The sequence below is a fragment of the Lutjanus erythropterus genome, chromosome 5, assembly GCF_056507025.1.
Source record: "Lutjanus erythropterus isolate fLutEry1 chromosome 5, fLutEry1.hap2, whole genome shotgun sequence".
Lineage (NCBI taxonomy): Eukaryota > Metazoa > Chordata > Actinopteri > Lutjaniformes > Lutjanidae > Lutjanus > Lutjanus erythropterus.
Window position 1 is genome coordinate 29,038,883 of NC_139321.1, and position 16,665 is coordinate 29,055,547.

General features: G+C 38.0%; 1 protein-coding gene across 1 annotated transcript in view; it reads right to left on the reverse strand.

Moving 5' to 3' along the window:
• Window positions 1-16,665, reverse strand: part of diaph2 (diaphanous-related formin 2) — a 520,520-nt gene that overhangs the window by 73,215 nt on the left and 430,640 nt on the right. The window contains exons 27-28 of the mRNA XM_084719553.1: window positions 13,171-13,335; window positions 898-1,033 (exon numbers count right to left, since the gene is read on the reverse strand). Of these exons, the coding sequence (XP_084575679.1) occupies window positions 898-1,033; window positions 13,171-13,335 (301 nt within the window). The remainder of the gene's footprint in view (window positions 1-897; window positions 1,034-13,170; window positions 13,336-16,665) is intronic.

Consider the following 16,665-nt stretch of genomic DNA (forward strand, 5'->3'; position numbering starts at 1 on the left):
GGAGTTGCAGGTCTAGTGTTGCCTTGATCTGTTAGTTTGTTTGTGTTATTGTGTGACTTTGGTGAATCAGAGCTATCCATTTAAAAGACAGACGTCACACAAGAACACAATTAACAAATAGAAGCACTGGTAGCCTAGAAAAAAATTACTAATTTTGCTTATGGAGTTTGGTTGGTTTAGTCAAAGCAATATTTGACTTATATAAAGTGGTATAAGGCTGTCTGACAGTAAAAAATATTCTAAATATAAAGTACACCTAAAGTAATACTGAGTTTTTATTTCAGTGGACCTTTTAAGTGGCTAAAATACCTTTCATTAGTTCACTGCTTAGCTTCCATGCTGGTGCTCCTCTCTGCTTCTCTAAACTGTCGACGTGCCAACCAACATCTACCATAGATAATACACTGACTATCAATAAGTACCTCATATGACCCTACATGAAATAATCTGAACTATCCCTTTAAAGCTCAAACAATGTTTTAGTGTTCATTTGTCACTACATTTCAAGGGTATACTGATTAGTGGTCAATACTGGTTCCACTACAGAATTATAACATTACTTCATATGTGCTAAATGTTTATAAATATATGTGCCTGTTACCACAGAAGAAGATGTTTCTGTCTATGTGAGCAAAGTGTATCACAGTAAAAAAAAGCTAAAAGTAGCATAATCTGTCTGTTGTTTGGTAGCAGAGCATCGGCTATGGGAGTAAGTATAAGACTCCTACACATTATCCTCTTCCTTCAGAGTTCAAATCTGTGTGAAGCACAATTCCATGAAACCCCCTTTCCACCCTTCTGTTCTCCTCCTCCTCCTCCTCCTCCTCCTCCTCCTCCTAACTCCCCACCTGCCTCCCCGTCTCTGTCTCTGTGGTGGCGCGGGGAGAAGTGGCATACCTTTGTTCATGTCAATCAGCTGCTTCTTCTTCTGCTGGCGCTCCTGCTTCTCGCGCTCTGCTTTCTCCTTCGCCAGCTTGGCTCTCTTGATCTTCTCCTCCATCTCCCTCTTCTTGTGGTTCTCCTTCACTGCTTCCTGATGAGGCACGCACACACGCGCACACACACACACACACACACACACACACGCACACACACACACACACACAGACATACACACAGATAAAATCAGAATCTGGCTCCTGCCACCACTACTCTTTTAGTGTCTTCACTACTGCATAGTGTTCAGAAGCAGCAGCATGCCATCAGCAAATTCTTATTCAGAGAGGGGTTTGATAGTTAGAGATAAGCTGCTGGAATAAACAATACATCATGCCTGGTGTATGGGCTTTTTAATACAAGCACATTTGTCTGTAAGGCTTCTGCACTGCTTTACATATTTTCAATAACGAACAGAGCTGATTCCTTGTCAATAATACATCAATGTGCCACTTTGTACATACATGAAAAAAAGCTAGATTATCATCACACATATGTACTACAATACACTCTTACACATAAGGGTTCCAAAAAGGTTCCTCCTTTTTTTTTTTGAAGTTCATCAAAGGTTCTTTGTAAGACTAAAGGTTCCATTAACCTTTTCTCCCCAAAAAAACTTTTTGATAGGAAGAGTTCTTCAAGGATTTTTTGGAGGGTTCATCAAGGGTTCTTTGTACCACAAAATAACGGGTTCTCAGAAGAACCCACTGAGTGTGTTCCAGATAAAACCTTTAAAATATACAAGTGTTCTTGGTAAAAAAAAAAAAAAAAAACCCTGGGTGGGTCCTACATAAAATACAAGAAATCTATAGGGTTCTAGGTAGAACTCCCTGGCTGGGTTCCACATAAACTATTGGAATATAAACACCTTTGAGATATTAAAGAGTTCTTGGTAGAACCCCCTGGGTGGGTTCTAAATAATACCTTTAGATTTTAAAAGCTTTCTTAGTATATTTGTTTGGGGGGTTTCTTATTAGTGCACAGAAGGTAGAAAGTTCTTTACAGAACCAAAAGAGGGCTGTGTCATTACATCATAGAAATGTTCTCTGTAGAACCTCTCATAGGGAGTTTTGTGGGAAACCTTTCAGAAATGGTTCTACATATAACCCTTTTATGTAGAGTGGATCATTTATAAAAAACAAAAACAAAACATGGTTCTCCTATGGGAATAATCCGAAGAACCCTTTATGGTTCTAGTTGGCACCTTTATTTCCAGGAGTGCAGTATATTTCTGTAGGCACACTGCTGTGACACTTTTCTCGTGCAATGGCTCCCCCGTATTGTCAGTCTCAGAGGAAGGAGAAAGAGATATCATCCTCATCCTCCTTCGTGACCGGTTGAAATGTCAGGAAGGAGTCAGAGAAAGAGAGATAATCAACAGTACGGATTCAGCCTTTACAAATGTGTCAGTTTGTTCTTGCGCCAGCAGAAAGGAAGATGCAACTGTGTGACCTTTGGAGACAACAAAATGTTCTCTCATCCCAGGCCTGTGGCGCAGCCCTTGACAGGACCCATCATAGGTGTTAGTGTATGTGTGCGAGAGGTCACACTGTATGTGTATACATGCATATGAGCCCATGCAGGAGTCCACGGGCATTCTTCACGCTTCTGCTCAGCTGTGGTGTTCCCCCCTTTATGTATGCATATGTGTGTGTGTTAGCAAGTGAAGGCATGGCCCTCTATGTGCACTGATATAATAAGTGGCGACAGTAATGCCCCTGTGGTCCTGATGTGTGTGTCGTGTTGGCAGCTAAGACAGAGGGATTACAGGGATTGTGGGGAAGGAACAAGGAAAGAGCAGCTCATCATGCCAGTCAATAGTAGAGCTTTGCTCCATGTCCAAGGACACAGGCCCTTATTGTCAGAGTCTCCTTGTTGGATGACAAGGGCAATGAGAGGGACAGAGACAGAGGGGAGGGAGGCAGAGAAGGAAGTAATGGAGGAGTCAAGTTGGGATGCTTTTTCTATTATGTGCACTATGAAACTTAGGAAGAGATGTTTCACTTTGTCAGCTGCTACAAGTCAAACTCTCAAAAATCAACCTACATTTTATCACCACATCAAGGTTGTGTAAACGATACAGCCACACTCTATAAGGGCTATCGACTGTGTGCACTCTGCTGCTGTTCTGAATTACAGTGGATGAGAGTTGTGCTGCACAGAGCCCAACCAATATTGGCTCATCACAGCTATATTGGTGTATATCATTATTGGCATATACGCTGTCCAATGTGCACGGATATGAAAAGTTTGTTTTAACACAACATAATTTGTCAGCTTTATAGGCAGCATTTTATGTAGATTTGATCATTTTTTGATCATTCAGGTTGAAAACAGCCAGATATTTTGCTCTAGCTCAGATTTTTTCGTTTATAGGTATTAGGGGTGTGAGAAAAAAATAAATTCTTTTAAGTATCATGATTCTTTTTTTAATGATTCAATTTTTGGATTACCAAATCAATTTTTTGTACACATATGAGTGACTAACACTTAGTAAAGTAGCTTAACACTTAATGGGAATTCCCATTAACATGCTAATGGAAAAATTAGCATCACATTTGCTGTAATATTATCTTAATAAATCGATCCAATTTACTAAACATACTTAACATAAAAGGATGTGTCCTCATAGTTTCAGGTACATTTCCTATGCTCTCTAAAACTCCACACAGACCAGCTACAGCAACCTCAAAGGGTCAAAACTAAAACTCAGGCATTCATTTAACTACTTTTATATGCAGTGTAGCAATGATGTTCCTGAAATAAAACAATAGACTTACTGACGTGATGTGTGCTGTGCTATGACTCATGATATACAGTCTCTAGAAGTGTATGATTCAACTTTTTCACTTGGCCTAGTGTTAAAAAAAGAAGAAAAAAAAACACAATAAATCATAATATTGAATCACAATAGTTGTAATTATTCATAATTATTAAAAAATACCAGTGAACGTTTACTCTTTTAGTGACATGATGACATTTTGAACAATAAACTTAATTGTTAAATTGTAAAATATCCAGTATCCTCCATTACATATTTTGTAATGGAGTGGTTGATAACCACTTTCAAAGAATCACTGCAAAAAATGTGTGTTTATGTATACATTGTATATTCTGTGTAAAGTATATTAGTCTATAGTTTTTTTTTTACTCTCTAATATCAGCATATGTCCCAAAAATCCAGTGCTGGTCTGGCCATAGTGCTGTGCATTCAGTAATGAAACAGTTAATTTGTCCATTTTGTATAAGTGATGGGCAGCTCTGGCAGCATGAATCAAATTGATTTCTGTCCTCATCCACTGACAGGACTCAATTCATTCTGGAAGCAATATTCCTGCATTGCTCAACATCTACAGCATAAGTTTGGAAGATAAATTATGCAGATTACAAATAAAATCCTGCCGGCAAAACTTATTTTAAACAAACAACTAATTCTGACTGTAAACATGATTATGCAACGTAATTATGTTGCTCTAATCACACAGCACCACTAATTACCATAGCAACAAATATGTTTTCACTGATCTCTTATTTTTCCCTTTACCATTCTCTTTGACGGCCCCTATTTTGCCGATGGCAACAACCGATTGTATCAGGTCTCATTTTCTTGCCAACTCTGTGTATTGTAGGAGGACATACAAGAGATAAACAATCCTCATGAGATGTGTTTTCAAAAATAATCTTCACTGCAGAGAACCAGATTTAAATCTCATCGCAACACTAGACAAAAGATCTGGTTCCTCTCAAATGTTCCGAGTGGAATCTAACAGTGTTGAAAAATATTTTTAGAAAAAAAATCCATGCATCTCTTTTTGTCTCTTGAGTACTCACATCTACTCAAGATCAAACTATAGTATTTACAATATGATTTGAGGTCACCATGGAAACCAGTTATTTTTGGCCTTCACTCTCAACTGCATCCAGTTATCTGTCCCTCAGTGAAGAGCATCACTACAATTATAGTGCCATCACATGAGAGCATAATTATTTATTCACCATAAACATATAGAACCTTTGATCTTCTAATTGAGATAAACAAAGTGTAAATTTATAATATACATTTAATAACACTTAATAATTAATAACAACTAATATTTTTTAGTTACTGAGACTTTTATATGTTTTGTATTTTTTGTATAAGAAACCTTAAGAAGAAGAAAGAAAAAAAGATTTTTACTAATGCCGACTGATTACTTTAATGCAGTAAGGCACAACAGGGAGGATTTTGTCTACAAGCAAAATAATCCAATTAAAACTAGTAGAGTGCACTCAATAGAGTGTAGATCTCTGCCAGGCAACAGATGATGAAGCATCTATAGCAATGCCACCACAACTGCCAGATGCAGTACCATACCAATACCAGCACGGATTTCCAAAGTTTGAACAAAGTTTTTTGTAGTTTAGTGTGAGTTTTCTTATTTAGATGTATGCAGTGTTTTTTAATAAAGTTAGTATAACGTAGTCTCAGTTTTATTTAAGATGCATAGAATAGTGTAACGGTGCTGTGTTCACCAAACTGTATAAACTTAATAAAACAGTAAATGAGTCAAGGGTCAGTAAGTCCAGGCTTCTCAGTTTGTTGTTATTTATTTAGAATATTTTGTTATTTTTGCAAAGCCTGTGACTGGAGTCATGATTATGTTATTTGATCTCATAGACACTCAACAACTGAGAGAAAGATAGGTGTTACACATAACTTCAAACAGCACAGAGGCATTTATTAGTTTCTGACTCTAGGAAAGTGGGAATAACAGTAACATTCCCCAATACCAAACTATCTCTTCAACCAACCTGAGAAGGTCCACCTCCCACTTTGAAAAACTCTGATTTAGAACATTACAAGTAACCAGGTGGCTATAATATAATATATACAGAAATTTCTTGCTTTTATTCCAACACGTCAGTTTGTCAGGTTTATAACAGAATTTAATGAAAATCAGTTCATAATTAAGCAAGTTATAGTGAAGTCTGTATCTCTCATGTGTTTAGTAGAGGACCTTGAATTCTCCAATATGGCAACCACTCAGTGCATCCTACTTTATTGCCTAGTGGAGATTAAAAAAATAAGTTCCTCACCAAAATAAACAAACATAAAAGCACTTCAAACTACCCCGAAAGGTCAAAAGATTTTTCCCCTGTATGATCTCTCATGTTAGACCATCCTTTGTGGCCTTGATTCCACCTAAAAATCCTTAAATAAAACACTGAAACCCTGCAGTCCAGAGGCCATGTTTATGACTGGCTCTGTGCCCTGAACCCCTCTGGTGTAAAGTGGGAACATGTGTTGCAGGTACTGTCTACATATTGCTCAGGGAGGTATGTAAATTTAGAGTTTAGAGTCTCCTCAAAAAGACAACACAGAATGTGTGGTTTTGCATTGCAGCACCTTTATGCCAGGTGGGCTTGTCAACAACACTATCAGTGTGGCACATTGTTGCTTTCAGGTTCTTGGAGGCCGTGAGACGTAGTGAGTGTATGTCACACTCGTGGTCTCCAGTGTGTCTATAAGATGGAGATTATAAATACTCCTCTATCTATACCTGGCTGGTAAAGTGAAGGCTGTGCAACCCACAGGTCCAATCTACCAACAAGGGCCAGGCAGCATTTTCCCTTTCCAGGTCTGTTCTTTCAATAATTCATGAAATGTGTTTGCTGTTCTTCCTTGACCCTGCACAACACAATACATCTCCCACAGCATGGCTCCCCTCCCATGCATACAAGTTTGCCAGTCCGATGAGGGAGCAATGAGTATTTCCAACTGCTCGGTTGCACCAGTGATCTCACACAGAGAGTGTCACTGCTATATCTCATTTGAATTTTACAAACACTACAGCGCCTGGGCTTTAAGCAGCAAATGTGTTTATTAGCCATCTGTTACACTGTGTGCCAGGGTGCGGGGGGAAATGGCTTCAAGAAGTTATAGGTTACAGATTGTGAGACTTCTGCTCTGTGGTATAGATGTATTCCCATATTGATAGGTGACCTCCAAAATCTGCCGCAATGATTTTTATGACTGTGTCATGCTAGTGTGAGTGAAAATACTGAGGAAGCATGACAGTGATTCTTGCAGGAAGGTGGGGAGCTGTTGGAGCATCATCTTCAGCATTATCAGCATGATTATGATAATTATTGTCATATTGTGAAGGAATTAGCAAGCTTTAGAAATATCAAATGGGCTCAAAAGTGGACGGATGCACCCACACAAGCAGAAACACGCGCAAATCGTCGTTCTAATCTCATAGATGCTCTATCTTGCTACTTTGTGAACCCGGTCTGGGTCTTTTGGTCTTATTAGAAAGTCACTCAATTAACAAGGAAGACTGTTAGCTCATCCCAGCCCATCTGCTGCGCTTTGATAACTCATTAATGGAAAAATCCTCATCCCCCCATGCTCCTGGTCAGGATTACACATACAGACCCTGCGATTGCATTTCACTCATACTCTATTTCAGAATATGGCAGCAGCATTAAATTAACAAATTGTTGGACTCTTTGAATACTGACTCCATGTGCTGAAATCAAATAATATTTCATTGGCCGCAGAAGAAAAAAAAGAGAATGGGATGGGACTGAGGGAGAGAAAGAGAATGAAACAGAAGGAAAATAGAGTTAATGGATTCTCTTATCAGTTACATTCAGTTCTGTGAGGACTGTCTGTCAATGCGTTTACTCAAATGCCTCATGTCGGTCGGGTGCATTAAGCCCTTGCTTTTTAGTAAAAGCAATTTAGGGTGACTGTATTGCAATGGAATTCTTTAATACTGCAGATGCTTTGTGCTGTGAATGCATTACACAGGGCGATGCAACAGAAGGAAGTCAGCGAAGATGTTTTTGTCTGAGTCAAACAACTCAATGTCTCAATATTGAAATAAAAAGTCTGAGGCACACGAGGCATATCAAGAAGTTAAATTCAGGGCTCTTCTTTTAAATTATTAGCTGCCAAGACATCATAGCGTTAAACAGATTTGCCATTTGGAACAAATCAGTAATGGTTAATGTGGGTCGACTCTGTCAAAGATAAATAACTAGCAGACATCCCCCCCCCCCCCCCCCCCAAAAAAAAACATCCTTCGCTGACAAGAAAAGCTGAGGCGGAAGCTGCTGCAAAAGGAGCTAACTCAGTTGTTTTCACAGGGTAAGAAAATAAAAACAACATTCAAGTCGAAACAAGCATTGATTCCTTGTGCTCTGCAAGCAGATGGGATTAGCCTTTCTGTCAGCAAACTGCAGAGCCAAAAACTATAAATAATATCTGAAGAATATGGTGATTAAAGGATTGTTTTTATATGAATACATTAACTTATAACCAGCCCCCCCCCCCCCGCCGCCTATTTCAACCACACCACAACACTTTATCCCACTCACTTCCCTCCCCCTTATCCATAGCAGGGAAGTTTAAATCAGTAATAAAATATTCATATGCAGCTATTTGCTTGAGAGAATAATTTATTTTCTTGGGTGGATGCCTCTTTTAGAGATATGCAACTCTGGGATCCTTGAGGGAGCGTTGTGTTGTGTGCTGGTGCACTTTGATCAGCAGGAATGAAAAGTTGGTTTCAGATGGGGATCAGAGGAAAGAGGGGCGAAGGATTCAGACAAGGAGACTTTGTCATTCATGTTAATGGATTGTGAAGACTGAGAGCATGCCTCCTGGACACCATGTCATCATCCTGACACTGGGAATTTTTTGGGGGGCGGTGCCAGGAGGGATGGATAGACTGTAGATGGTGCAAAAGCAAAGACACGTGAGTGAATGAAAAAAAGAAAAAAAGAAAAAAGAACTCTGCTTTGTTCTGAGATGATGTGGTGTTCACCTGCCATTAATATGAACTCTTGTACAACTCATCCGCTTTATTCACTGCTCTCAATATTTCCGTCAACACAAGTAAGAAGCAGAAGGAGCTCCTAGAATTATTTCTAAGGGTTCCACCAACATGGAACCATTTCTCCTCCGGTTGAAGCATCTCATTTTAAACTGCTTTGATCATTTCCACCAAAGATAAACTTGTTCCGAAACTGAAACATTGGTTCCCAGCTGGAGCAAAACAAAAACAGCAGGTTTTCCTTGGGAACCGAAGTGGGCATTTCATATTTTAGAGGTTGCTGTGCATTGTGCAAGACCATTTATTGATGAGATCCTTGACAGAACAATAGTACCGCACAAAACTGGTGGAAATGTGGGCAGGTTCACTAGACAAGATTCAAAAAAACTTGAACAGAATTGGTTCAAAAACCAAAGCTAATTTAGTGGAAAAGGGTCCAGAGAGTTCTGCCAAGACCCCAACATAAAGGGTTACAGGTAGAACCATCTGCATCTGTGAAAAGTTTCACCCAGAACCCCTTATGAGAGGTTCTACAGAGAACCCTTCTATGGTGTATTGTTTCAACCCATCACCCTCCTAGACCCTTTTCAACCAAAATAGCTGAGGTTCTTGAACTGATTCGTGGAACCCTGGTGCTCTCTACTGAACCACCCTTCATTTCAATCAGTTCTGAGTGGAACCAGTGTAATCAAAGATACCATCAACAGAGTGTGTAGACAGTGCACAGCGACCTGAAGAATATGACACGCCCACTTTGGTGGAAAACCTCCTTTTTTTTGGTTTCAGCTGGGAACCAACTTTTTGGGTTCTGAACCAATTTATTTTTGGTGGAAATCCTCAGATGATTCAAAATTACGTGCTTGAACTGAACTGGGCTGGTTCCCAGGGTGTTCTACACAGAAACATCTTATATTCCGAGGGTATTTATCTAGAAGTCATCCAAGCGGTTCTCCTGAAAACCCTTCTATGTTATAATACAAAGAACCCTTGACAAACCCTTGACTTCTTCAATAATTTCAACAATACTTGAGGAACTCTTTCTTCTGAAAGTCTTCTTTGGATGAAAAGGGCCCTTGATGGAACCCTCAGTCTCACACACCCTTAATGGACCCCTACTTCAAAAAAGGGTTCTTCATAAGCCAACGGTTCTAGGCAGAACTTCCGTCCTTCTAAAAGAACCCTTTTAGAACCCTTATTTCTAAGCTTTAGTCCTTTCACTGGTGTATGCTCTTTCTACTTTAATGGTAGAAATTTAGACAAACATTTTGAAGTATTATATAACCGACACAGTAAATTGTGTTAATGTCAATATATATGGAATGAAGTCTTCTGTTTTTGTGGAGTAAACAAATCCCATATAACTAATTTTAGCAGAAGGAGACATTAAACATTTTACAGAAACTCTTTGCCCGGCCATACACAAAATAAACTTAAACTATCAGGTGGAAAGTGAAATGCAATTTCATCTACTTTGAGGACTTAAAAATCTTAAACTCCCCTCCAGACTCATTACCCCCAACAAAATCCAGCAATCTCTGCAATGCCCTGTAGTGACATCACATGCACACACATACACACAGGCAGCAGCAAGCTAATGAAACTACGTTTAACAGGTTAAGAAGCTTGCCCAAGCCTCTTTTATCAGTAAGACACTGACATTATATATTCTCCTATTCTCAGCATTTCTACTTTCAAATAATATATTCTAATCTGTTTTATAACTTTGTCTTTTTCTTACAGCTCCCGAGTCAGTACTTAATCAGTGCTGGTAGGAAGAAAAAGTTCACAAGTATCTACTCTTTTAAAAAAAAAAAAAAAAAGACAAGTTATGTTCAGCAGGTTTAAGCATCGGACAGTCGGTATCATGAGATAAATAACATTAAGCATTTTTGTTTCCTATTTTGATGTACAGCACATTACATGTAGGTGGAAAAGATGTGTCTATACATACTGTCTGTATTATAATGAAGTCTGTCTTTACTACTGTATTTACACTGTATGCTTTAAAAACAAAGTGTGAAATGTTAGTCCCCCTATTTAGCATATATAAGCAGTGTATAAGCATTCAATAAATGTAATAATGTACAGTAACAGGTCATTTTTGCAAAATACTAGACTAGACAGGGGTCTTGAATCATTCTGAAGGGATTAGTTTCATAATAATGACTTACTCACTGTTCATTATCCTGTGTATTACATTACTGCAGTCAAAAAAATATGGAAAATAAATAAATAAATAAATAAAAATGACACAAAATATTAATTTAATGAATGAGTTTAGTTATTTAATAATAAGTCCAACAGATTATATGATCAGAACTGTGTCCATGGAAATGGTCGTTCTTCAAAGCAACAGTATTTTATTCAGAAAGAACAGACCTTAGAGTGCCATAATTGACCAATCAGAATAGAGTGTTTAACAAAACTGTGTAATAAATGGTTTATAACAGACTATAATGTAGTTGTAAGCAGATATGAGGACATCTATTTGTTTATTACATGGCACATGAACATAAATCGCAAAAATAATGTTTAAGTTAATATTTTGGGTCCAATTACTGATTCTTGTAAGTAACCATGCAATAAGCAATAAGGACCCTCCGCTTCACGTCAGGATCCTGCATCACCCTGTCAGGGTTTATTTCACAATAATGACCTGCTCATTGTACATCGTCCCTTATGTATTTGTAATCAGCAATTAGTGCATCTCCTATGAATAGATATTTTTATAACCTTTATTGTGTTTTACAATAAATATTTTTTATGTTTATACATAATAAGTAAGTACTTATACCTGCTTTCAACAGCATTATATTCTGTCATAAACTGTTTATTGCATGTTTATGTACTGGTTATAAATTAGAATTGCCTTAAAGTGTTACCAAGAAGAGACCTATATTCTAAGCTATCCAGACTAACATGGCATTGAAGAAAGTAAAAACTTCAGAGATAGAAAAGGTTATGTCAGTGAAGCTGGGGGAAAAAAAATGTTTGCCAGACACAGTGGCATTATGACCTACTAAAAGATGACATATGGAAGGAAATCACACAGCAGGTGAGAGTGGTTTCTTTCTTGTAGACAACGGTACAGGAACTTAAAAGAAAGATTGAAAAGCATGTCAGGGCCAGACAAGGGAATAATAGAAAGACCAAAATAAGTGGCCAGCAAACATGGTGCACTCTCCTAAACCAAAAACTTTCTGGCTTTTATGTGACGAGGAAAGTGAAGTCAGAACCAGAACTGAAACTAGAAGCTGATTGGCTCAAAAGCACAAATCTCGACCTCGCCAGGTCGTGACTGTGACTATGCTTCTTATCTTGTTGCTCACTTCCAGATCACAGTTGTTTGGCGTCCTCTGTGACTCTGGAGAAGATCAATCAAGTCTGAGAAAATAACCCTGATGATGTCGTAGTGATGTCATTGGATTTTATCAGCTTGAAAGCAAAGTTGAATACAGCCTTTTTGTTGTTTTTTGTATATAGTTTCGTGTTCATTCACTGTTTACAGGCCAGGGATTGGGGTAGTAGCTTAATGACCTTTGTTATGATTAATTATTTTCTGAATGGATTTGTCATAGAAACGGGTAAATAAATTAGGGTTTAAGTTAACATGTCTCTCTCAGTCTCTTTTTTTCAGTTTGTTGTTCAGCCCAACTCTTGATTGTATGATGACTGAACACAAAAACAACAAAAAAAAAGGCACATGAAAGCAAAACACAAATGGAAGATATTAGAGATATTCTGGTGGTATAAAATGCTATAAATGTAGCCCAGCAACTGTTAACAGTAACCAGTTAATAAACAAATATTAACAATAATGTTATTTATTAACTATATAATACATCAAATTTTCTTGTGGTGCTACCAAGTGGCAACAAGGCACTGAAGCTAGCATGTTTTGAATCATGATAGTCCCTGATACTGGTTTTCATTTTCAATCTTTTCACATTTGCTGTTCTCACTCATTTTTCCCAAGCAGCAAATCTGACTGCATCAGCTGTATGCAGAATTCAAGTGTCAACACAGGCAGAAGTAATGGGTGAACGGGAGTGTGGACCCTCCTTGTTGGTAAAATCAATGTGAATCCATTTATATTCATTGGTACAGTGGGCTACAACTTTTTTTCTTATCGGGTTAGGAGAATTCTGTAAAAACATGTTCATCAATCCAAGTATAACAGTGTAATGTTTGCATGTTTTCACCATCAGGCAGCACATACTGAAGGTTTCACACACATACACATTGGCTGGTCCACGCCACCGAATGTGTGTGTGTGAAAAAGAATGTGCATATGTGGGTGGTGGCTTCTGTTAGTCTGTTTGTGTGTGTGTGTGTATCTGTCTACTTTGAAGGATCAGTAAACCTGAGATGTTTCATGTACATGTACACAAAGCAAAAACTCTATACTTACCATGAACAGGATGCGGAAGTTGGCCAGTTCTCCGAAGAAATCCTCCACGCTGACCACATGGGGGTCAAAGGCAAAATAGCTGCCTATGCTCTCGTAGAGCTTTTGCATGTTCTTGTGCATCGTGGACAGTTTTTCATACTGCTCCCGGGCATGCTTGCAGAAGCCGTGAGAAGGACAGAGTCAAGGAAAAAAAGGAGAAGAATATATCTCGCACACAGACAACACATATTTAACAGCTACTGTAGTCAGCACTATAATGACAACACACAAATATGTTCATCAGTGAAAAAACAAGCCATTGTGTGAAATGATCACTTCAGAGGCTTTATAGCATTCAAAAAGCCCACCTATGTCAAGGTCAGCAAAACAAAACACTGGATAAAGAAGGGTCAGAGACAATCTAATGTGCCATTACAATAACCTCTCCAACTCACTCTGGAGTCAATGGCATGGTGAGCTAATAGCTGCAGCCCTGGAGTAATGGAAAGGTGTTTTGTAGTCAGCAGCATGACACAGATGGTTGCTGGAAAAGCTGATTGCAGTCATTGTTCTATTGTTTCTCCCAACAACACTGGGGTCAGGTTGTTTTGAACCTCACAGCTCACGTCGCACTCTGTAATTTACTGAACAGGCGGAGCACTTTTCTCCTGGTGAATGGCTATTGACAGCCGGCATCAGTTAAGCATTATCACAGCAGCCACTGACCTCATGGAGACTGTGCTTGGACACTCCAAGACTCACACACCCTGAGTGGGAAGAGGACGACACAACTTCACACCTCACACACACACACCCTCACACATATTACACAACCTGTATACACATACATGTACAAGCTTGCAAACATGGACAAGAACAGAAAGAAAAAAAAAAAAAACTCCACCAGCACTTGTTTCAATGCATCAGCCATGGTGGTGGTCCAACCCCTGCTGTGTCTTCAATCATTTTCATCTTCTTTTTTAAGAGGCTATAGTTATTATAGCTATAATATCTGCAATAGCTCAAAGCTTATCACTATCATGTGGAATTATATTACAAATTTGGTTTTATTTCTACAGCTCTGGCCATCCGTTCTATTGGTTAGGATAACACTGTACTTACAAGTAATTGCTGAGATCTCGGGACATGGCAACAGTTCTAAAAATAGGTCTAACGGAGCATTAGCTGCTGTTAAAAGCGATGGGGGGGTTATAGTTCCTTTTTTTCTTTTCCTTGCCCCTAAACCTTTTGGACGAGTTACACTGAGAAATAATAAGGAGAGGTAAGGCAAGGTAAGTTATGTGTTAATGAAATAACGTCACTGTGAGGTGTGCATGCATCCACTGGAAGCGTTAATTGGGCTATATGATGAAGCCCAGGTAAGGTGAGTGTGCGGCGGCTGAATAAGTCTTAAAGAGACACCAGCTTTTGGAAGCTCCACTGAGGACAAACCATAGCTTTGTCACCTTCCAGCTCAGGACTTTTTTTTTTAATGAAAACAAACTGTTTTATTTCTGGGACTCATCCAACACCAGCCTAAAATGAACTGAAGATATAAGATGGACCTTGCTACTCACAAGAGCAGGGAGCAACGCTGGTGAGGCCTGGACCAAGGGACCTGCTAACTGCTTTCTCTGTTCTTGAAAATGTGCAATTTCCTTTTCTACATGCTCCAAGTTTGGGCGAGTATCAGATACTTGTAAGTTAGTAACCTAGACTTGACTAGAGTGTAACACTACCACTTTAATTTAGGTAAAACAAAATCCTGTAATGTTGCTAATGATTCTAAATTGTATAGGAAAACTGTGAGTGTGCAGTAGTGATGTGTGGATCCCAGATTTGCTCCAGTTATTTTAGTGCCAACATGAAAACATTTAAAATTACTGCCTCTCTAATCATTAAAGGAAATCATTAAAGAAAACACACATACATCAAGACAACACACAATAAAAACATCACCTGGCAAGCTCGCATTGCTCAACATAATTTAGAAGGCATAGCCTACAGGGACCGGTAGAGGTGTAGTGAAACGGCTCTGAAGGTGCAGGTGTGTAGATCAGAGTAAATAATTGGTTCAGGTGGGTGGCGGGTAGATGATTTATGTGTACATGCAGATTCAAATTAACTCAGAGCTAATGCATGCAACACAAGTGTGCACTACTATGTTATGTTTTCTCTTACAGGGAAGTTTGGCTAACCTTTGGGGCTGATTACACAAACATGTCTGTTCAGCTGACCACCCATGTTTCTTGCCCTGTTAATAAAGCTGCCATGTTTACAGATATCACTAATTACTTTGATTAGTAACACAATCATAACAGGTAGAACCAATCATGAGAACAATAAAATAGAAAGCAAATTGTACTAAAACATATTTTTTCCTTCAGGAATTTAACAGTGTTTTTTGTCAATATAAGATGTGAGGGATATAACAATTTATCATACTATATATACTATACTGAACTGTGATGACATCTACCGTGATATTACATGGTGAATTATTTTATTTTAAGACTTTTTTTTAATTTGTGTTATAAAAAAAAGGGCTGCTACTGACCGCTGTATTGTTTTTGTTTTGCAATTGAACATACATAATTCAAATATTCTATGCCAAAGATAATTAGTGGCAGTTTTTTTTGCTGGTCTGGCTGGTAAAAACAGTAAAACAACTCAATTTATTACTGATGCCTCTGTATGACCTACATCAGCAAACAAGACCATCTACAAGAAGACTGGTTATTTCTATATAGTTGTTCTCAATGCCTTAATGAAATCAGATGAAATGTCTGTGTTTACATTTTTCCAGACAGATAAAAAAGAACCCAGACATTTTATTTAGATAATTATATTTTTGGAGTTATATTTTCTGGCTGTTATGATGGAAACACTACTGCCTCCAAAATCAATAAAATATGAAAGTTGTTTGCTGTAGCTCAAAGTTAAAAGGAAAAACAGATTATATGAACAGAAAATGCTGCACACATCAAATGTATTAATTACTGATGAACATAATACATTTCTTTGAGTTGAAAAAAATCTTTTGTTTTTTTAATATAGCAATAAATATCATCATATCATGGACTTTTTTTTTATCATATCATTATCATACCTTTTTTTATATATATTATTACATCTGTAATGTCCATGTTTCAGACACTTTCACTATTGGGTGCCTTTTCACTTTCAAGTAAATGTCTTTAAATCTTGAATATTTGAATTCTGTGTACATACAACTTAGATTTCAGTAAATTAAGCACATGAACTAGTCAGTGGTTCCATGTGTGTAATTGTAAATATCTGTTGATCAAAGGGCTTTGTACAGTCAGACATGGCAGAATGCTTGAACTGTGGGTTAAAGGTATAAACATAAAATTATATCAGAATGAAGACATGCCCATTTGTTACAGTAAATATGTGTAAATATATCTGTGCAACTAATTCTGATGTATTCTCTGATTTAACTAATAACAAATAAATCAGCACGGCTGTTGTTGAGTGATGAAGAGAAGCATGATC